Genomic DNA, 21,755 nt, shown 5'->3' with positions numbered 1-21,755 from the left:
ATATGTTGACTGCTATTACTACATAGACATAATTAAAAGATTAAATTATTTAGGTCACTTTCCAACAATTAACGTGACAAGCATTGTTCTGAATATTCAAAACTGTATTATTACACTGGTTCAGATCTAAACAATATTGTACTTTAATGACTAGCACTGCACTGAACTCTTTTCACTGGTGACAGGTCATTGTTGGCTGGTTTATAGCACCCTCTGCTGTTTTTGAAGTTAAAACACTTTTTAGGGCCTCAAAATGTGGATCATGATCATTTTTCTATTATTGAATTTAGAGTTTGCATCTGTGTGAAAGGGCTATATTCATTATATTCAATCATTTAAAATGTAGTCCTGAAAACATGTCCACGCACACACACACACAAAAGAAAGAAATAAAGAAAGAAATTTTAACATTTATGTGTTTTAATTTCATAACAATTTTTGTTTTATTTTATTTTAATTTTGAGATTTTTCCATTTTAAACAAGTAAACTAACTAACTAAAAATAAAAATAAACTTTTACTTTGTATTATTCTTTAAAAAACACACAATTTACTTTTTTGCTATGAAATTGAAACGTTTATCTTAAAAATATGCTAAATATTTTTTAGTGTATTAATATTATTATTTGATTGAAGTATATGCTGTATAAATATTCATTTCCATATCAAACAAGGAGTATCCTAAACAATCATAAATACTATGTTTTATTTCTTGTATGATGGCCAATACGATTTTTGGTCATTGATCATTGATCCAGGAATTTTACAGGACCAAGGTGGCAACCCTAACTGTAACACATAGTTTATTATTAATATTATTATGACTTTTATTTTGACAGGATTTAGCTTGTAACCGAACAGTGTACAATAAAACCCCGTGACTGGCCAGTTGACTCAATTTAGAAAGTCACGTGTTATTGTTCTTTAAAGCAAGGATGTATGTTAAAAAAGCAGCACAGCTGCGTCCGAAACAGCAAACTTATGTTTCTGCGACCTTTTCCTGAGATGAAATATTACATGCAGATAATTTACCCTGTCCTTCATTTATGGATTCTGTGGTTACTCGTTCCAGAAAACGCTTATGGAAAACAAGTCTGGCCAGTGCCTTACAAGTAAGCTGCAGTTTTCAAATTGCCTCGCACTGGCTTCTCAGTGTCTTGATAAATGTTGTCCTTACAGATCTCCTATTTCATCTTTGTTTTGGAGATATTGTGTGTGTCTCTAAAGTCTCTTAAATTAGTGGCACAGTCAAAGTCTAGTTTTTAAAGACTAAAACATTCTCTACTATTGTTCTGACATTTCACATTCTTAAAATATAGTAGTGATCCTAACTGACCTAAGACAGGTAATGTTTTTAATGAGTAAATGTCAAGAATGGTGAAAATTGAGTTTATATGTATTTGGCTAAGCTGTATGTAAACTTCTAACTTCAACTGTATGTGTGTGTGTGTGTGTGTGTGTGTGTGTGTGTATATATATATATATATATATATACATCAAAATTGGACATTTGACGAATTTGAAAATGACATTCACAATTATTTTAATGTATTTTAACTAATGATTTGTTATACTTCTAAAGTGTTGATAATGTATATATATTTTAAGGAGGTGCACATAAACTACTTAATATATTTGGATTGGAGTGTGTATGTTGTTATTTACAAATCCTATTTAAGGTAAAGGTCATAGCCAGAGGTTATTTCGCAGAGATGGGCCCCTTCTGTTTAAATGAATGGGAGAAATTGGAACGCTCAACCAAGGAGCTCTGAGGGCCCAACAGTCATCAGATGTAGAAAGGAAGTCCTGCCTTATAGTTAAAAGAGCCAATCACCTTTTAGATAAAGACGTCGCCTGTCAATAAACTCAAGAATGCGCATTAGTTATACTAGCAGGGAAAGGTTTTTTTTCCAGTATTGTCAGATTTTACTGTTAATTTGAAATATGTTCTTTGAGTGCAATCTTGACCAACTGTTTCGTATATTTGTGTCTTTCCCAATTCAAGTAGATCGAAGCTGTACTTTCATGACTGGAAATAGCTTTCCAAGAGTGTTCCAAAGATGGCTGCCAGTGGACTGATTTGCTAGAGAGACTTTGGTCATGCTCTTTAAATTTACTTGCGTTATGATACAGGTAAAGCCAAAGTCTCTCTTGCAAGTCAGTTCACTGGTGACCATCTTTGGAATGTTCTCGGTTAGCTATGTCCAGTCAAGAAAGTGCAGCTCATATCTACTTGAATTGGGAAAGACTGAAATATCCAAAACGGTTGGTCAAGATTGCACTCAAAGAACATATTTCAAATTAGCATTACAATCTGACTCCACTGGAATCATAAATTGTGCTTCTTTACCTCAGATTATGTAAAAAAAAAAATAATTTTAAATGACATTTTCCAGTTTGTATAGCTAACATGCATGTTCTCGAGTTGATTGTCAGGCAATATCTGTCTCTAAAAGGTGATTGGTTCTTTTACCTGTAAGGCCGGACTTCCTTTCTACAGCCGTTGGGTGTTACAATTTCTTCTATTCATTTAAATAGAAGTGGCCCATCTCTGCTAATTAGTCTCTGGTAAGGCAAAGACTAATTTTATTACTGTAGGCTTGGCTCATGTATATTAATGAAGTTAATTGACCCTTTGCTAAGCATTCCTCATATAACGGTGTCTTTATATAAATTTCCAGGAGACTTGACAGGCGTCCAGATGTGGATCCCTACTGCCAGGCTTTATACCCATTCTGCCCCACTGGAGATCCAGATGGTCGGATACCCTACATGAAAGACTCTGACATTATCTATGTGTTCAGAATGCAGACTCCTGTGTGGGAGTTCAAATATGGCGACATCTTGGGAAAGTTTGTAAGTGCATTCATTGAGTTTGACTCTTTCCAGAATGGTTTATTCAATATAGTCTAATCAATAGTTTTGCACTGTTCAGCATATCATGCACGATGCCATTGGCTTTGGAAGTGCAGACACCGGAAGAAACTTCACTATGGAGTGGTACGAACTGTTTCAGCTTGGGAATTGCACTTTTCCACATGAAAGAGAGGAGATGAGCGCTCCATTCTGGTGTAACCAGGGAGCCGCATGCTTCTTTGAGGGCATAGATGACATACACTGGAAACAGAATGGCACTCTAGAGAAAATAGGACAGATTTCAGGTAAAACAAAGTGCTCTTTGTAAGCACAGAAACAGAATTCATGATATTTAACTCATGTGTACTGGTGTTTCAGGGCTCTACAATTAAGTGGGCAATGGGAGTAGGTAATTGGGATTTTGAATTGCACTGCACTGTTCAACATTTTCAAATGCGCAATTAAATAATGATGAATTGAAAAATATATTTATTTATATTTATTAAAATATCATTTTAGTTTTTCTTCTTCAAAAATAATAATAATAAATAAAAATATATTTGGTTACAATTTACAATAAGGTTCCATTCGTTAACATTAGTTAATCCATTAGGTATAATGATGTAACAATGAACAATATTTTTACACCATTCTTTAATCTTTGTTAATGTTAGTGAATAAAAATAGAATAGTTAATTCAATATGAACTAACAATGAACAAATGTTTACTAATACAACTTTTGATTTTACTTTTTTTTTTTAGTATATGTTGACATTAACATAAACCAAGATTAATAAATGCTGTAAAAGTATTGTTCATTGTTAGTTCATGTTAACATTATTCTTTTTATTTGCAATACTAGCTGGACATTTTACAGCTTTAACTACTTGACAGCTGTAAACCATATTTTTACTGGAAAATAATGTCATATTTTATAAAACATCACAGATTTGTTTTTATTTTTCCACCAAGACTTCCAAGATGATCACAACTCGTAATTTCAGCCAAAACTCCTCCATATCAACAAGCAAGCAGAATTCAAAAGCAATGTTCAAAACATGTTAAACCACATGTTAATGTTCACAAGGCATAAAAGCATGTGTATATAATATGTGCAACAAATGTAAGGCAATGTCCACACTAATCTGTTTAAAAGTTCAGTTTTCAGTTTACAAACGTAAATTGTTTTCTAAAGTATGCCGTAATGGACAGCGTTTTGCTTGAGGAAAATGCTTTTCCAATGTGGATGCATAAACGTAGCAAAATCAAGAAATTTTTAAACACATGGCCTAAGATTGCCAAAAAATATGTCCTGGCCCAAGAGGGCACATGATAGTTTTATCAAGTGTCCTTAAGCTTTCTCATCCTGGCCTCAAGTCATGTTTATTGAGTACTGTGATTTCGCTTTCATTTAGGCTTCATGCTTTCTCTCTCATATATTTTTGTTTTATTAGGTGAGATGTTTAATAAGATGGCTCGTTGGGTTCAGGAGGACAATGAAACCGGTGTTTATTATGAGACTTGGACTGTTAAATCGGACCCTAGGGACAACACCACAACGTGGTTTGAATCCTATGATTGTTCTCAATTTGTGCACCGCACATATAAGAAATTAATGGAGCTAGGTGCTGTGCTGTTTGTGCAAGCTCAAACAAATTACACAAAGATCTATCTGTACAGCGGAGAGCCAATGTATTTGGGAAATGACACTATCTTTACAGAGTCTTCTACAAAAGATCTCGCCAGAGATATCAAGAAGTTCTATCACTCATTTCGCCCTCACCAGTCAGTGTTGGAAGTCATTTTGAGTCTGTTTGAAGCTTATGAAAAGATGGTCCTTGAGAGGACCTTTTATTTGTACTACAACTTTGAATATTGGAAACTTCCAATGAACTATCCCTACTTCAGAATAACCTATGAGGAGATTCCTTTACCCTAATGATCACAGTCTTTGCTGCTAAATAATAAATGGTCAGTTTTTACTTTCTATTTTAATTTTGTATGTTGTCTGGCATCACCAGACAAATGTTATTAAAATATTGCAATTGTTTTTAACTTTCTCAGAATGTAGTGCTTTGTGTGAATATTTTTAAATGTAAAAGTTTAATGTAAAACAAAGTCTGCACAAATGTTTAGATTGCTCTTTATTTAAAATATTTTGTTGTAATCATGTTTTTACAACAAAGAAATATAACTCTTCCAAATTTGCAACCCAAGCAATTTGCTCTCTTGCTTACGAAAACTTTTTTTTTAAAAAAGAAAAGAAAAAGTCACTCTGACATGAGTTAACAAATAGGAATACACCGATCAGCCACAACATTAAAACCACCTGCCTAATATTGTGCAGGTCCCCCTCGTTTTGCCAAAACAGCACCAACCCACATCACAGAATAGCATTCTGAGATTATATTCTTCTCACTACAATTGTACAGAGCGGTTATCTGAGTTATCGTAGACTTTGTCAATTTGAACCAATCTGGCCATTCTCTGTAAATCTCATTTCCATCCACAGAACTGCCCTTACTGGATGTTTTTTGTTTTTGGCACCATTCTGAGTAAACTCTAGGGACTGTTGTGTATCCCAGGAGATCAGCAGTTACAGAAATAATCAAACCAGCCCATCTGGCACCAACAATCATGCCACGGTCCAAATCACAGAGATCAATTTTTCCCCATTCTGATGGTTGATGTGAACATTAACTGAAGCTCCTGACCCTTATCTGCCTGATTTTATGCCCTTCACTGCAGCCACACGATTGGCTGATTAGATAATCGCATGGCTGAATGTTTGTGACAGATGGGCTGGTTTGAATATTTCTGTAACTGCTGATCTCCTGGGACACACAAGTCTCTAGAATTTACTCCGAATGGTGTCAAAAACAAAAAACATCCAGTGAGGGCAGTTCTGTGGATGGAAATGACTTGTTTATGAGAGAGGTCAATGGAAAATGTCTAGACTGGTTCGAACTGACAAAGTCTACGATAACTCAGATAACCGCTCTGTAAAATTGTGGTGAGAAGAATATAATCTCAGATGCTATTCTGTGATGTGGGTTGGCACCGTTTTGGTGGCAAGAGGGGACCAACACAATATTAGGCAGGTGGTTTTAACGTTGTGGCTGATCAGTGTATGTGGCTGGGCTAAAACCAAGTCAGGTTATTTTAATGATAGAATGTGTAAACTCTACTTCTGGGCTATCGTTTACCTCATAATAATTAACAAGTATGAATGTGGCATTATTTAGGTGCTACTACAGTTTCCAAAAGTTAATACATAGTCAACATTAAGTCAGTAAATGTTACTTGCTATTGACACAAATTTTCTATAGCAAATAAATCAACAAGATGCATATGACCCAAAGTTAAACCATCAATATTAGCTGATTAACAAAAAAGCATATCAATAAATTACACTGATGTTCAAATCTAATTACAAGAGTACAAAGATCCATCTTTGAACTATTCCCACTTGTATGAAAGAGATCAGCAGAGACACACTTCAAACCTCAACAAGAGGGTGCAAGAGATATGTGTATTTCTATTAAACAAACCACATTTTATATACAAACACATGGGACTTCCTTCTTAAAGGAAAATGTATGAACAGCTTCATTCCAATATTTAATCATATTGAAATGAAATTAAGTGGTGCATTTAAATGCAGGCAGTTTTACATATATTATATGTTAGCTTGCAACTACACAAGCATTATCAACAAATTCATTATTTCACTGTATCCTATTCAGATCATGTCTGCAAAGCCAGTTCTCACAACATTCTTCACACAATTTAATAGAAACCAATCAATGGTTTATTGTGTTCTTAAAATTGGTTTAAACGTTTTTTTTTTATTTGATGACAAAAGTGTGCTGTCAGCCAAACACTAATCCTTTAATTTCATTCCACTCTGACACACTCAATAAGACAAGTTATTCGGCATTCCCCTTCCCTGTTACACCAACATATTAGTTTCCTTTCTACTTGCTTAAACCACCAGAAAGAAATATTTGGATTTGTTATTTGTAAGGTGTATATTCACTATACAAAATTTATTTTTCATACAAAAGCACTGCGGTAATATCATATATATTATAAAATACAGTTCACTATCTACATAAACAGCGTTAATTGATAGATGACAAAGACTAGCTAAACTGAAAGTTCTTTGAACTCTCCTTTAACTTGTGGTTTTGGTGATCTTAAGATGCATCACACAAGCAAGGCCACTAAAGGGTTATAGCTTATCATGCCTTTAGGGGGCATTGTTTAGGGATTGCGACTGGGACCGCCCTAACAACATGTTGAACAAACTACATAAATCAGTGCCCAATAAAACCAAAATGTGATTCATATGTGATCTGAACATGAATTACCATCCTAATGCTAAATGCAATGCTGTTTTGCACTGACGTAAAAATTAGAACTTTTTTATTTCAATGTTTTTACAAATACGTGATCCACCTCTGCGGTTTTGATAGCACAACTTTGAACACACCCTGATCTAAACAGACACAATTTAATGTATTAGTGAATTATGTACAGATAGTAAAATAGTTGAAGATCTGATGAGCATCCAGTACAAAGAGTCCATTAATCTGAATCATGAGTGATGAATATCTGCTTAAAGGGATAGTTCACCCAAAAATGAAAATTCTCTCATCATTTACGCACCCTCATGCCATCCCAGATGTTTGACTTTCTTTTTTCTGCAGAACACCAATTTTTTTTTAAAAAAGATCTCAGCTCTATTGGTCTAAAACATTGAAGTTTCAGAAGCATATAAAGTAATCCATATGACTCCAGTGGTTAAATCAGTATCTCCATAAGCGATTTTCAATATTTTAGTCCTTTTTACTATCTCAACTTTCACATACATTCTTTGTGCATATCGACACCTACTAGGCTGGGAGGAGAATTTATAATAAAAAGGACTTTATTGTTTTGCAGAAGAAAATCACACACATCTGGGATGACATGAGTGTGAGAAAAGGATGAGGATTTAAATCTGAGTGAACTAGCCCTTTAAACTTATTACTATAACCTTGAATATTCCACTTTCCTTCAAAACTGACCTTTTTTCCTTTTAGAATTTACACATTTCCAAAAGTTATTACACTGTCATCTTATATTAAAAAAAAGTTACTTGAACTTGACTTTTGATAAAGATTTTCTATAGGCAAATAAATCAACAAGAAGCATATGACCCAAGGTTAAACCATTAATATAAGTTAATTAACAAAAGCATATCAATAAATTACACTGATGATCAAATCTAATTACAAGAGTACAAAGATCCATCTTGGAAAAAATTTGCATATGGTAATGAGAATTTGTGGGGGAAATGTGCATATTTTTCATGAAATTGTCACTATGCCAAAAATCTAAATTGTCCAAAAATAGGTTTCCTTTTCTTTATGAATAATATAAGTTATTTTAGTTAGTTTCTTTTAATGTTGGGATAATATTTTGTGTGTGTGTGTGTGTGAGAGATTGGCCCAAATGACGATTTGCAAAACATGCCAATGATACAACACTCCACATACAAAGTCAACAATAACTGTGAAACCTGTTAAGACCATATAAACAAAGCTGACTTCCTTTAAGTTCCTTTAAACAGAAATAGCCGGTGTATTTCACCAAGTAGGCATCATATCTGGGAACCAAACGCGCCCCAAATGCTTGGATACCTCCCAGTGGATCTCGTCCAGGCTGTATTTGTGGTCTGGAATAAGCACCTCCTCCATGATAGACAGCTGAGCGAGGCGACGGCCGCACATCCTCACAAACTCCACAAAAGCGCTGCAAGAGACCTCGCACTCGCCTAGTCCAATGGCCGACAGGTGCTGGCAGCGTTGGGCAATACGAATCAGCTCCTCATCCAATGGACGTAGACCATTGGCGCACACCACCAGCTCCACCAGTCGTGGGCAGTTCATGCCGACGCAGCCGAGTACCTCCTTACTGACGGATCGGCCGAAGTAGAGGTGCGTAACAGGAATCTCGTCACGGAAGAAAGGTCCAAACTCATCTTCGTACAGGAAGAAGTACATGACCAGGTTGAACTTGGGTGAATGGTGCACCATGGCATCCCAGCTGCTCTTCTTGATGGTGTGGAACTGCTGACCAGGATTCTCGCTCACCACATCGATGCGCAGGTGCTCGAGGTGCACGTGTTTCTCTGAGGAAAGCGCCAGCAGGAGTTCATCACTCAGTAAGTGGTAATTGAGAGCCAGTTCTCTCAGACCATGACACTGATCAGCTACACACAGGATACCTGAAATGACGAGAGTAATTGAGACTACAAATATGGAGCTTTTTCACAATCTCGTTTGTTGGACCTCATTTCATGTATGCATCTGGCAAATGACTTTTACTAGAATAAAATTCATAGTAGAATGGCAAGCTAAAACAGTGTTTAATATTGATTTGTTAGATTATTGAAAATCAATGGGTAACAATGAAATCAGGGAATGATTTGTGTAACATTTGTATTTTAATTTTTTGCAATCCTTCTATGAGAGCATTAAGTGATACATAACTCAGCGATACTTTGTAACAATTTAAAAATATCTGGATGAGATGCACAATCTTTCTCTCTATTGATATCCTCTATTAGGGAAGTCAAATGTACTGGTCCTTTTGAAACCAATTTGAATTTTTTTTTTAAAAAAAGATGTCACAATACCAGCGGTTCTGCAGTACCGAGCACAGACTCAATTTGATACATGCACATAGTCTGACTAACACAAGATGAATGCTCACAGAAAAATTTGAAATATTTGGGGGGGGAAATTCATGCACAATTAATTAAAATAGTAATAAGTCCTAGTGTGACTATTAAACTGCAAAAGGATGTAATTTAATTAAATAAATATACTGTCTGCATGTGCTGCACACTTTAAAGTGAGTGTGCTCATATGCTAAAGTCACCCCGTAAAGAGCATCACACGCTGTGCATGTTGTAATAGATGACAGAACAAAGCGCTTATTCACTGTGAAGCGCATAGTGCCTGCAGACTATATTTATATATATATATATATATATATATTTATTTATTTATTTTTAAAAATGTATTATTTACTTATTTATTTTGTTTTAAAGTTTTGTCTGTTTATTTTACTTGATTTTACTATCTTTTTTGCTTACTATTTATAAGTATGTTATTATTGTTTAATTCTGTTTTGAGATATAACTATGTATGTGCAGTTATATTTGTTCAATAAAAAAAAATAAAAAATAAAAAGGACTATATTTATATAATTAAATTGCTGCATTTTGAGCTTTAATAATCACACTGGGTCATTTAAACAACTGCTTATCCAGATGTGTAAGGCTACTGTCAAAAACACAAACTGAAAACCCTTCATGTCAAAATAAAAACTTGATTCAACTTGTGACAGAAGTATGAAAATACTGTACAGTAAAATGTAATATTCACTAAAATGTAGATTAACAATAATTATGTTTAAGCAGTATCTCAAGTAGGGATGTTATCGATTAATTGATAATCAAATCATTGTCATTAATAATTAGATTGATTAAGCTTATCAATTGTCTATTAATTTGTTACAGGATATATGTGTTGATAAGTCTATCTATACAGTCATCCGCCACTAGAGGACGTGCGCACTGCATGTCACGTGTTGTCCGCATCACCATAATCAGTGTTAAAGTGGTGGTGGTGGTGGTGTAGTGGTCTAAAGCACATAACTGGTAATCAGAAGGTCGCTGGTTCGATCCCCACAGTCACCACCATCGTGTCCTTGAGCAAGGCACTTAACTCTAGGTTGCTCCGCGGGGATTGTCCCTGTAATAAGTACACTGTAAGTCGCTTTGGATAAAAGCGTCTGCCAAATGCATAAATGTAAATGTAAAGTACTACATGACAACAAACACAGTTGATCTGCTGATCTCCTTGTTTCATCCCAACCTACAATTACGTCTGTGATCTCCAGGAAAGAGACGGCCCATTCAGCTGACAACTCATCAGCACCAGAGAAACAGTGTTATATAGGCTACCGTGTTTACGCAGCATATTATGATTTGACTTAATTTGAAATAAAAAAATAAGCCGAAAGGTCTGAAATACCCCATGATCCACAAAGTGAAAGTTTAACTCAAATTTGTATTTTGTATACAAGTTATTATTAACAGTAATTCATTCATTCAAAATTCACCTGATATGCCTAAATGTATTGAAATACACTGAACTAAAAATATTTGAAGTGGAAGATGCCAATACATGCATTTTTTTTTTTCACTCACTCAACCGAGAGCAAGACAAATTATAGCGACCACAAGGAGGTTACTCCATGTGACTCTACCCTTCCTAGCAACCGGGCCAATTTGGTTGCTTAGGAGACCTGGCTGGAGTCACTCAGCACACCCTGGGACTTGGAGTGTGACTCCAGGGGTGGTAGTCAGCATCTTTACTCGCTGAACTACCCAGGCCCACCAATTTTTGTATTTCTAAAGTGTATTCATGTAAGTTAGATTTAAACAGTTGGCTACATGAATATATTATTTGAAATTTCACTGGTATTGGTACAGACTACTGAAATGTTGGTATTGTGACAACACTATCCTCTATAATCCTAAAAACACAACCTTTTACATGACAAAATATTCCAGTAGTGGTTCAGGAAGTCATACCTGCAGGAGAAACATGTGGACAGCTGCTCATCTTTAAAAGCTTCAGTGTGTCACTATTATTTGCCACCAGAACCTTAAGTGAAGGATCATCCACTGGCGTGTCATCAATCTTCAGCGATGAAAGAGACTTGGAGTTGACAAACACCACCGTCAGTGCAGAGATGAAGTGGGACTAAAGTGAGGAAGGATGAGGGAATAGAAAAAGACGTGGTCAGGATACAAGACATTACATTGTTTCTAACACAAGTCAACTTTAAAGTATATTTACATACCTTTGGTAACTCCATGAAGCTTGGCCGTGCTGTGGAGATGAGCCCAAGGGTCTTAAGTGAGCAATTCACCAGCTGAGATAAGATATCGCATGCAGCCTCTGCTGATTCTGTACTACTGTCAACCTGTACAAACAACCGGCATACTTTCAAGCAACTGCACCATAATATTTTAGGTTTTGTCAGTTGTCAGGATCACATACAAAATAATTGTAGCTCAAAATCTGATGAGTCACACTTGAAGCAGTTTTAAAAATGTATTGAATTACGTATCTGCTAGAGACTCATTAACATTAATGGGGGTCATATCATACATGTATGTATTACCATTTTCTTCATTAGTCCAATTAAGTTATAATGCACCACACCGAGTCATAATTTGTTTTTCATGAACATTTTTCACCCTCTCTCAGAATAAAACGGCTTGTGTTTTATTGTTGTGCCTTTAAGTTTTAGATGTAAATGCAATCTTTGCATGTGAAATTAGCAACAGCGCTATATACACTGCCTGGCCAAAAGAAAAAAAAAAAGACTGTTTTGATTTAAATAAGCATATACTTAAGAACCTATGATTGAGGGTGTGGTAGCTCAGCAAGTAAAGACACTGACCACCACACCTAGAGTCGCAAGTTCGAATCCAGGGCGTGCTGAGTGACTCCAGTCAAGCTTCCTAAGGACCAACTGGCCCGGTTGCTAGGGTGGGTAGATCATGTTGGGTTATCCTCCTCGTGGTCGCTATAATGTGGTTCTCCCTCTCAGTGGGGCACATGGTTAGTTGTGCGTGGATGCCGCGGAGAATAGCGTGAGTCTCCACATGCCCTAGGACTCCACGGTGAAGCGCTCAACAAGCCATGTGATAAGAGATTCTGAGATTCTGAGATAACTGAGATTCTTCCTGCACCACCCGGATTGAGGCAAGTCACTACACCACCATGAGGACTTAGGGCACATTGGGAAATGGGCATAACAAATTGGAGCCTATGATCATTATTGCAGTCATTAATATGTTTCAGCTGGCAACAATTCTTTTAACCTTAACTGATGCAGTGTGTGTCTTCTCATTTCTTAAATAACCATGACGGAAGACGTATCCCGTGGTCGTGGAAAAGATGTTACTGTGTTTCAGAAGGGGCAAATTATTGGCCTGCATAAAGCAAAGAAAACAACTAAGAAGATTGCTGAAATCACTGGAATTGGGTTAAAAACCCAACGCATTATTAAAACCTGGAAGAGTAGTGATGAACCGTCAGCTTCACAGAAGAAATCTTGAATGATCGTAATTGGAGATCACTGAAATGCTTGAAGTCACATTGTAAAAATAGAACTATGTTTAATAGTGAAAGTAAATGCAACGAGAACTTACAGGAATGGGACTAAACAGCTGTGTGGCTACAAGAAAGCTACTTGTTAGTGAGGCTAATCGAAAAAAACAAATAATTCAATTTGCTTGGAAGCATAACGACTGGACTTTGGAGCAACGGAAAATGGTCATGTGGTCTGATAAGTCCAGATTTACCCTATTCCAAAGTGATGGATGCGTCAGGAAAGCGATGTACTCGTCATGCACGGTGCCAACTGTGCAAGCCTCTGGAGGCAGTGTTATACCGGATTCACACATACTCTGTGAGCAGGGTGTGAGTGTGTCCTCTTTTTAAGGTTCATACCTCAATGGCGGGCAGTCACTTGCACTTGTTTATCAGTGTACTTTGTCATGATTGGTCAAATATCAATATCAAAGCCACTTTCAAAGCAAGTCAGTCCACTTTGCGGTCATTTTTGGAACACTACAGCTATTTTATTTATAAACAAGAGGCATAAAAGTACACCTCCTATCTACTTGAATGTGGAAAGACTGAAATTTCCAAAATGGCTGGCTAGGTTCAAAGAACATATTTAAAATCAGCAGTAAAATCTGACAACAATAGTACCATAAATGGTGCTGCTTTACCTCAGATTACATTAAAAAACACTTTTTTGAGGCTAGGTAAGCTCGTTCTTGAGTTGATTGATGATATCTTTATCTAAAAGGCGAAAGGTCTCTTCTAAACTATTTCTGTATATAAACAACATGGGCAAAAGTCCTTTATTTAGTTATTTTGAGTTTGTTTGTATGCAGACCAATAAATTGTAGTGTATAGTAGGTTCGGTTTAAATATTGTTTATTGGTCTTTGCATCTTTTCTAAAATCTCCTGATTATTTTAGTTTTCAACTGCACCCATAGTTGCTGAGTTCAGCAAGAGCCACAAGGCAAAAATAGTCTCTGCGCTGAAACTCTCCACTCATTGCCGCGTCTGGGACACTTCGCCTCACAACTCAAAAACTTGGCCAAAAATGTATGCAACTATGGAAATTAATTTTGTGATGTTGCATAAGGTTGTTGAAACAATGCCATGATGAATGCACACAAAGGTGATCCAATGAAATACTAATGTATGCAACTTTTGGCCAGGCAGTGCAGTTTATAATGGCCCCATCCTTCAATAACAGCCACTTTCCAAAGAAATCCATTGTGAAAGATTTACAAAAATGTCTTGAAAAAAAAACACCACACAAACTGTTATGGTCACACTGAAATTATCACAGAACTTAAAGTTCAGCTACACAGCCAGGAATAAGGCATTGTTATGCATTTGTAAAGGTGTTCTGAGCAGTTTTGAGCAAGTTGCTTAATGGTTACTTACTGGCCCATGACAAAAGAACCCACCCCAAGTCTCTATATGACATCCTGGTCCCTAGATATGGCTAAGGTCCCCCCTTCAATGCAAGCCCGTAATATTTTTCACCCGTTTTATTTTGCACCAGGACAGAGTCATAAGTGTGATCGCTTAGAAAAGTAATACCACACCTAATTACACACATAAGTTAAATACTTGGGGTTAGTTGTTTGTTTACAATAGTAACAGTGCTGCTTCCCTTTGCAAACACCACTAATTTGATTCCTGATGATATGACCCCTTGAACAGAACATGTTGCTGTTGTTTAATGCCAGATAACACCCCTTAAACAGTTAAATCACTATAACACACAATTTTACACTTTAGAATAGCATTAAAGTCAGCTTTATTTATCAGTAATGGTTAAGTTGGGACTAGCACAATGCCCTTCAGTGACAAACATCCTTGTGAGCCACTTACCTTGAAGCTGACATACTGTAAGTGATTGGAGTGATGCTTAATGATTTGCTTTATTAAATCAGGATGTGTGGCCTTCAGGTAAGAGCTGGCTGGTTGATTGAGTTCAAACTCAAAGCATCTCCATAGCTCTGGCATATGGAAGGCCTGGTTCCAGCCATGGCAAACCTGTGAGGCAAAGGCGCGGTCCAGGAGAGGCAGGTACTGAAAGATGTGAAGCAGAATCTCTTGGGGGAGTCGAGCCCAGTCGAACACCAGCTCTCCAGATTCTTCATCCGGCTGTTTGACTCTCTTGCAGGGCTCCATCAGTCCCTCACAGGAGGAGGTGCTGTCCTCCCCATCTCTGCTCAACCCCCTTTTCATTCTTGAGGGTAAAATAGAGCTGAACAGTAAGAGAAATTAAGTACAATCAGAGAAGTCAATTTCTATGACTCTTGGATTCAGACTGATTCACTACTTAAACCACTGAAAAGAAACTACTCAAACAAACAGTAAACTCAGAAATCAAACATCACTATGGCTTGTGGTGTAATTTTCCTCTTTAGGTTTCTAAAGTCATTTGTGATTACTGATTCAGACCGATTCGATAATGAATCGCTTAAAAGCGATTTACAAACCGATTTGACTGATTCACTGAAAATAAATCACTCACACGAACAATTCGCTCAGAAATCAAACATCACTATGGCTAGAGAGGTAATTTAACTCTGTAGGTTTATAAACGAATTTGTGATTATTAAAAAAATATAGATTTTTTTTATTATTGTTTTGACTGATTAACAAAATGCTCACAAACAGAACATCACGAAGGCTTGCGAGCAATTGTTACTCTTCATAAAGAGCTATATCTAGTTATATCTATATCAAATTCAATATTTTAGAAAAGGGAAAATGTACATCAGTCTAATTGTCATAACATAAGATTATCAAATATTATCTTTGAACGTGACATGGATGCTATATTATTATCAGAATGTACGGTTAATTCAGGTTTACAATTTTCCTTAAAAGAAAACGGGTTTAATGAAATTACAACCAAACATATTTCTGCTTAACTTATGCTGGCAGTAAAATAAATTTAAATGAACCCACAGCGATGTAGTTATGAACTTCGATTGACCTGCAATCATTGATCTCAAAGAGTATGAGTTGAACTGACATGATGAAAGATACCATTCATGCAGAAAATATGCCCAGCCGAATGAAGACACTGCACACATGCAACTAATCACAGAGACAACGATTTAGTTAGATTAAGCCAACAGTAGATATTCTGCAGCAGCAAATCCCCAAATTACCTGTTTTGCGTGAAACAATCTCAGTTCAGTTCGCTCGCAAACAAGGGAAAAACAAACACAATACTGCTTATTCGTCCGAATGTCAGCCCGGACCCGAACCTGAAAACATCAGTCCGGATGACAGCAGACGCACTAGAAGCAGATGAGCGCAAATAACCTCAGCAATATCTCGTTTTCTCGGGAATCTGTGTACGTATTTCTTGTCTGTTGCGGGTTGACCTACTTCTGCTGTGCCGCGGGAGATTTCCAGCGTCCCTGCCTCCCCCCCAGCGCTGAAATGGCGATGTTGTTGTTTCGAGACGACGAGCATGAGCAGTAATGGGCTGCTGAGAACTCTTGCCACTAGACATACAAAGTCTTCCTGCAGGGGGCGCTCGGCGGCTCAGAAAGTCACCAGCGTGTACAAATCAGCACGTGTTTCTCTTACTAGAGACATACAATATGAAGTATACGCGTTTTAATCGTTTATTTCAAAAGATATGGTATGTGACCAACAAATGTAAATACGCCCAAGAACTCTCTTAAAAAAAAAAAAAAAAAACATAAATGCCCTATCTAGTCATCACGAACGACTGTGATTGGCCCAATCTGAACAGCGCGAAGAAAAGTACACTTATCACATGATGTACTTCAGAAACAGATTGGAGCCCGGACAATAATTTATTGTAGACACATAAATGAAACTATACAATGAGTTTTGTTTATATTATTATTTATACTGTCGGCCACTAAGCATCATGGTAATTTCTATTCTGTCAATTCTATTTCTACGTTCCTGTGCCATAGGTCATATTCAACTCAAACATTTCGCACGTCACACCTCTTCCATTCAGTTGCTATGTTCAAACAACTATACCACCTTAATATCATTTTAATTTTTTAGCTGAAATGTTCCTAGAATGGAGAAAAGAAAACACAACAACTCTTTTTGTAATGGTACCTTGCTGAACAGAGAACCTGGTTTATTACCATTCAGCTCCATCCACAGATAATAATACAAAGCAGATTCATAAGTTGCAGTATTTTGTCTTTTACAGCAACGGTTTGTCACACCTCAAACACTCCTATATGCCTCCAAAACGACCACTAATTATTCACAATGTCTAATATTTTATGTTTTGCCTCACGCTCCTTTGGTTTGGTGTGAAAACTGGCCCCAATCAGTCGTGTTCTTACAATACAAACGCAGAACATACTCACCTTTTGTTTTTAAAATAACAGAAAAGGGGGTTTACACCACGTCATTGAGACAAAAGGGCAGATATTAAGCCCCTCTATAACGTTCTGACTACAGAAATGATATTATACTTGCCGGGGGGAAACACATCAGCGTGTGTATCACTGTATACAAATGTACAGTGGCTTTATTGACATACATTCCATATGTTTACATCTGCGAGGAGGCACACCCAGTATTGCACTTCATTAAAAGTTCTGGCTCAAAACATAACCCAGAATATCAAACGAAACTGAAGTGTAGAGCAGCAACATTGGAATACACTTATGAATGGTTACTGTCATTATATACAAGATTAGATAAATCGTACACTATTTTTCTCCCAGTGTCACATTCGAAAGTCCTCTTATATCATCTGAATATTTAATCCCATCAAACCATGATGCACTCTAAAGAGAAGGAATACTGTACAGAATTAAGAAAAAAAAAGTCAGTTTACATACAACAATATAATCTTAATTTTGTTTTCGAGAAGCTGAAATCATGGCCCGTGTTTTGTCTTTTTTTCACGGTGACCATAAGCAGTCTTGGATTCAGTTAAAAACTCTTCCATTCATTGTTACACTTCAGTGGTCAGGAGGTGTGCAATGTTTATGGGAGCCGCAGGGTTACAACGGCTGCATGCAAACACGTCACAAAGGTTTTTCTGTTCTTTTTTTTTCTTCATTCTTCAGGGTCTAAAGAGAGGGGACACACCCTGGAGCATGCTGGCTGGTCACAGCCCCATCAGAATCGGACATCCGGTGTCAGCCGCCACACTCGGGTGAATATATATTTATATATAGAGAGAGAGATCAACACAGGATGCTGGCGTTTAGAAGGTATGGGCATTTCTACACACTCCACAGCCCAGAGCAAACTCCTCTCCGGTGGGAGGATGAACCACGTGCAGGGGACACTCACTTCCTTCTAGTTGTTTTCCTTTTGGTCCTTTGAGAGAGGAAGAAACAAAAACATCTTTAAAGTCTTGCCATTAAAAAGTTTGTAAAATAATTGAAAATAGCTTGTAACTAAAAAATAATAATAATTCAATGTAAAATGAAACAAAGTGGTTGGAAGATTTTATTTAAGCATTTAAAGAAGGGATGAGGCATTAAGTTTACCGGCTGGACAATGAGGCAGCTCTTCTTTTGGGATACTGGTCATCCTCTGGAAATCATCATGACATGCATTGCAGAAATGTGTGGTCCCAAAGCAGAAGAAGACAGCCACGGAACAACAGTAACGGCATTTATACTCGAGGAAATCGGTCCCATGTTTAGAGCACATCTGCAAAAAACAAACAAACAATATAAACAAACTAATTCAAAAGAAGTGTTTTCTTTTTGCTATAATTTCACAGTACAAATAATAAGAGGATTAATCTCACAAAAAACATTTCCAGGTCACACTTCACCCCCCCTCTTGAGACCATGCGTAAACATGCGTGCACATATTTTGGCCTTGCTTGATTTAAATTGAAAACAAATTTCAACTGACTGATCTTTGTTCAGAAGACTCAGTGCTATCAGTAAATGGTTACACTTTCGACACACTTTCAAGTCATGAAAAAACAACATGGTGCCGATCACAGCAGAGTTTGTCTTTGGGAGAAACACCAACAAAACTACATCTGGTAAGAAACCTAATTACGTTTTTACATTTAAACCTGTTTGAGCCAAAAGATTAGTCTCTAGATTCATCCAGTATGCCATTTTTTACATTTGAGTGATTTAATGCAGAACGGCATGCCGCTAAACACAATGTACACTAATATGCACTTTAGTGCATTTTTCCCTTAGAAATCTTCTATTTACTATGCATTATCATATTGAGAATCAATGGGCTCATCCAAAAGCTGAAAAATGTTGCTTTCAGAGGCTTTATATTGAGTTATGATGAAAATAAGGAGCATTTCGAACTCCAGCACACTGGAGGTTAAGTCTTCCACTAAATATGGAACAAGGGACCAAGCAGAGCATCCTATAGCTCTCTATGCTACTAAGTGCATCCATCCATCCATCTTCAACCACTTATCCAAAGTCGGGTCGCGGGGGCAGCTGCTCCAGCAGGGGGCCCCAAAGTTCCCTATCCCGAGCCACATTAACCAGCTCTGACTGGGGGACCCTGAGGCGTTCCCAGGCCAGTGTGGAGATGTAATCTCTCCACCTAATCCTGGGTCTTCCCCGAGGCCTCCTCCCAGCTGGACGTGCCTGAAACACCTCCCTAGGGAGGCGGCCAGGGGGCATCCTTACCAGATGCCCAAACCACCTCAACTGACTCCTTTCGACGCAAAGGAGCAGCGGCTCTACTCCGAGCTCCTCGCGGATGACTGAGCTCCTCACCCCATCTCTAAGGGAGAAGCCCGACACCCTTCTGAGGAAGCCCATTTCGGCCGCTTGTACTCGTGACCTAGTTCTTTCGGTCATGACCCAGCCTTCATGACCATAGGTGTGGGTAGGAACAAAAATTGACCGGTAGATCGAGAGCTTTGCCTTTCGGCTCATATCTCTTTTCGTGACAACGGTGCGATAGAGCGAGTGCAATACCATCCCCGCTGACCCGATTCTCCGGCCAACCTCCCGCTCCATTGTCCCCTCACTCGTGAACAAGACCCAGAGGTACTTGAACTCCTTCACTTGGGGCAATACCTCCTTCCCTACCTGGAGTACGCACTCCATCGGTTTCCTGCTGAGAACCATGGCCTCAGATTTAGAGTTGCTAATCCTCATCCCAGCTGCTTCACACTCGACTGCCAAGCGATCCAGTGAGAGCTGAAGGTCACGGACCGATGATGACATGAAGACAACATCATCTGCAAAAAGCAGCGATGAGATCCCCAGCCCACCGAACCGCACACCTTCCCCACCCCGACTACGCCTCGATATCCTGTCCATGAATATCACAAACAGGATTGGTGACAAAGCGCAGCCTTGGCGGAGACCAACCCCCACATGGAATGAACTTGACTTTGTGCCGAAGACCCGGACACAGCTACTAAGTGCATTCAATCCTAAAATCTGACCAAAAGTAAATTTTCAGGCTGCAGATGATGTTTGGACCATTCAACATGTTTGATAGACATTGGACAATGATAATCAGTGCATAGATTCAGAATTTATCATGTATAATTTAATTTTAACATGGTTGGGATTGATTGAATGATGCTGGCCATTACTTTGAATAAAAAAAAATATTATGCTAATTTCTGATGTAATTTAAATTTGCTTTGCATTATTTTCATGCCAATATTATTATTATTATTATTTTTCAATGTCTCTAAAACATCCTCTAGTTCCACTGACCTGTGCTCTGGACACATCCGAGCATCCTCCACAGATGAGCTCACTAGGATCATAATCATCACCTTGTCCTGCTTCAGCATCACAGCGAGCTTCACCCCCAAAGTATGCCTGGAAGAGTTAGAGGTTATCACTGGTATCACTAGAATGCAACAGCCGGAGAAATGGCTTCCTTAAGGAAAAATGTCAATCAGAACTGATTATAATCCACATTGTTTTCTATTAAAAACATTTTTTTATCTGGCCACGATATTCTTGCTTGCATAAAAAAGATAATTTCAAATGGCTTTGGAACAACATGACAGTGAGTAAATTACAGAATTTTCCTTTTCAGTGCACTAATATTAACTATTCCTTTATAAAAGCATTACAATCTGGAAGAGGTATGCAAACGATGCCGAAAACATGAATATCGAACCTTCTTGCACTTGTAGCACACATAGTAAGCATATCTGTTCATGGCAAAAGCAGCTGGGTCATTGTAGAATCGAGCTCCAGGCATTGTGATGGCTTCACTCTTGTGTAGTCCTTCATACTCCAGCCTCATTAAAGCCTTTCTCCTCACATCCTCATACAGCTCTTTGATGGGGTCCAGCAAGTCTTTCAGGAAAGAGTGGTTTATTTTGTTCTAAAAAGAAAAACAAAACCGAAAAGACATATATTTTAAATGGCATGTCCCGTGTCGGTTATTATGAGCAGCATCTAGTTATGAAAGGTGAAGGAACGATTTTTTATTTAGAAAATGTCCTGATCATATTTAACCCCAAATCAATAAAAAATAAATTATTTTATTTTGCATAATGAAAATGAAGCCTACTTTTAAGACCATTTAGACTGTTTGTATTGTGACATTATTGTGAGTCTGTTAAGCCAGTCTGACTAAAGTGTATCTTAATAAATGAAAACATGCACATGTGATCTCAAGTGTATATTAGATGGTGTGCTGCAGTCTCTGTTTAAGGCCCCAATATCCTTCCTGTGAAGTTCTAGAAAGATCTATCAATCTGTCAATCATTTCCATGTCCGGGC

The 21,755-nt window shown here is 37.5% G+C and overlaps 3 protein-coding genes across 6 annotated transcripts in view; 1 reads left to right on the top strand and 2 right to left on the bottom strand.

The window, feature by feature from the left end:
- The first annotated feature begins 913 nt into the window (after positions 1-913).
- LOC127655270 (ceroid-lipofuscinosis neuronal protein 5-like) lies at positions 914-4,951 on the top strand. Its single transcript, XM_052142976.1, has 4 exons — positions 914-1,111; positions 2,681-2,855; positions 2,935-3,160; positions 4,311-4,951. The coding sequence occupies exons 1-4, from the start codon at positions 939-941 to the stop codon at positions 4,793-4,795; spliced, it is 1,059 nt and encodes a 352-aa protein (XP_051998936.1). The 5' UTR covers positions 914-938; the 3' UTR covers positions 4,796-4,951.
- A 437-nt stretch (positions 4,952-5,388) lies between these two features.
- On the bottom strand, positions 5,389-16,500 carry LOC127655268 (F-box/LRR-repeat protein 3-like). The gene is made up of 5 exons (XM_052142975.1): positions 16,209-16,500; positions 14,914-15,292; positions 11,782-11,904; positions 11,510-11,681; positions 5,389-9,130 (listed from the first exon to the last, which is right to left on the bottom strand). The coding sequence occupies exons 2-5, from the start codon at positions 15,271-15,273 to the stop codon at positions 8,490-8,492; spliced, it is 1,296 nt and encodes a 431-aa protein (XP_051998935.1). The 5' UTR covers positions 15,274-15,292; positions 16,209-16,500; the 3' UTR covers positions 5,389-8,489.
- Positions 16,501-16,934: 434 nt separating this feature from the next.
- LOC127654801 (E3 ubiquitin-protein ligase MYCBP2) overlaps positions 16,935-21,755 on the bottom strand; it is a 141,298-nt gene continuing 136,477 nt past the window's right edge. For all 4 annotated transcript variants that reach the window (XM_052142237.1, XM_052142238.1, XM_052142236.1 and 1 more), the window contains 4 exons: positions 21,145-21,354; positions 20,730-20,837; positions 18,549-18,714; positions 16,935-18,375 (listed from right to left, as the gene is read on the bottom strand). In XM_052142237.1, coding sequence (XP_051998197.1) covers positions 18,260-18,375; positions 18,549-18,714; positions 20,730-20,837; positions 21,145-21,354 — 600 coding nt within the window. In that variant the 3' untranslated portion in view covers positions 16,935-18,259. The remainder of the gene's footprint in view (positions 18,376-18,548; positions 18,715-20,729; positions 20,838-21,144; positions 21,355-21,755) is intronic.

Source organism: Xyrauchen texanus, chromosome 14 (assembly GCF_025860055.1).
Source record: "Xyrauchen texanus isolate HMW12.3.18 chromosome 14, RBS_HiC_50CHRs, whole genome shotgun sequence".
In the NCBI taxonomy this organism is placed as follows: Eukaryota; Metazoa; Chordata; class Actinopteri; order Cypriniformes; family Catostomidae; genus Xyrauchen; species Xyrauchen texanus.
The sequence above is the reverse complement of the archived record's forward strand: the minus strand, read 5'-3'. Positions and strand labels throughout refer to the sequence as shown.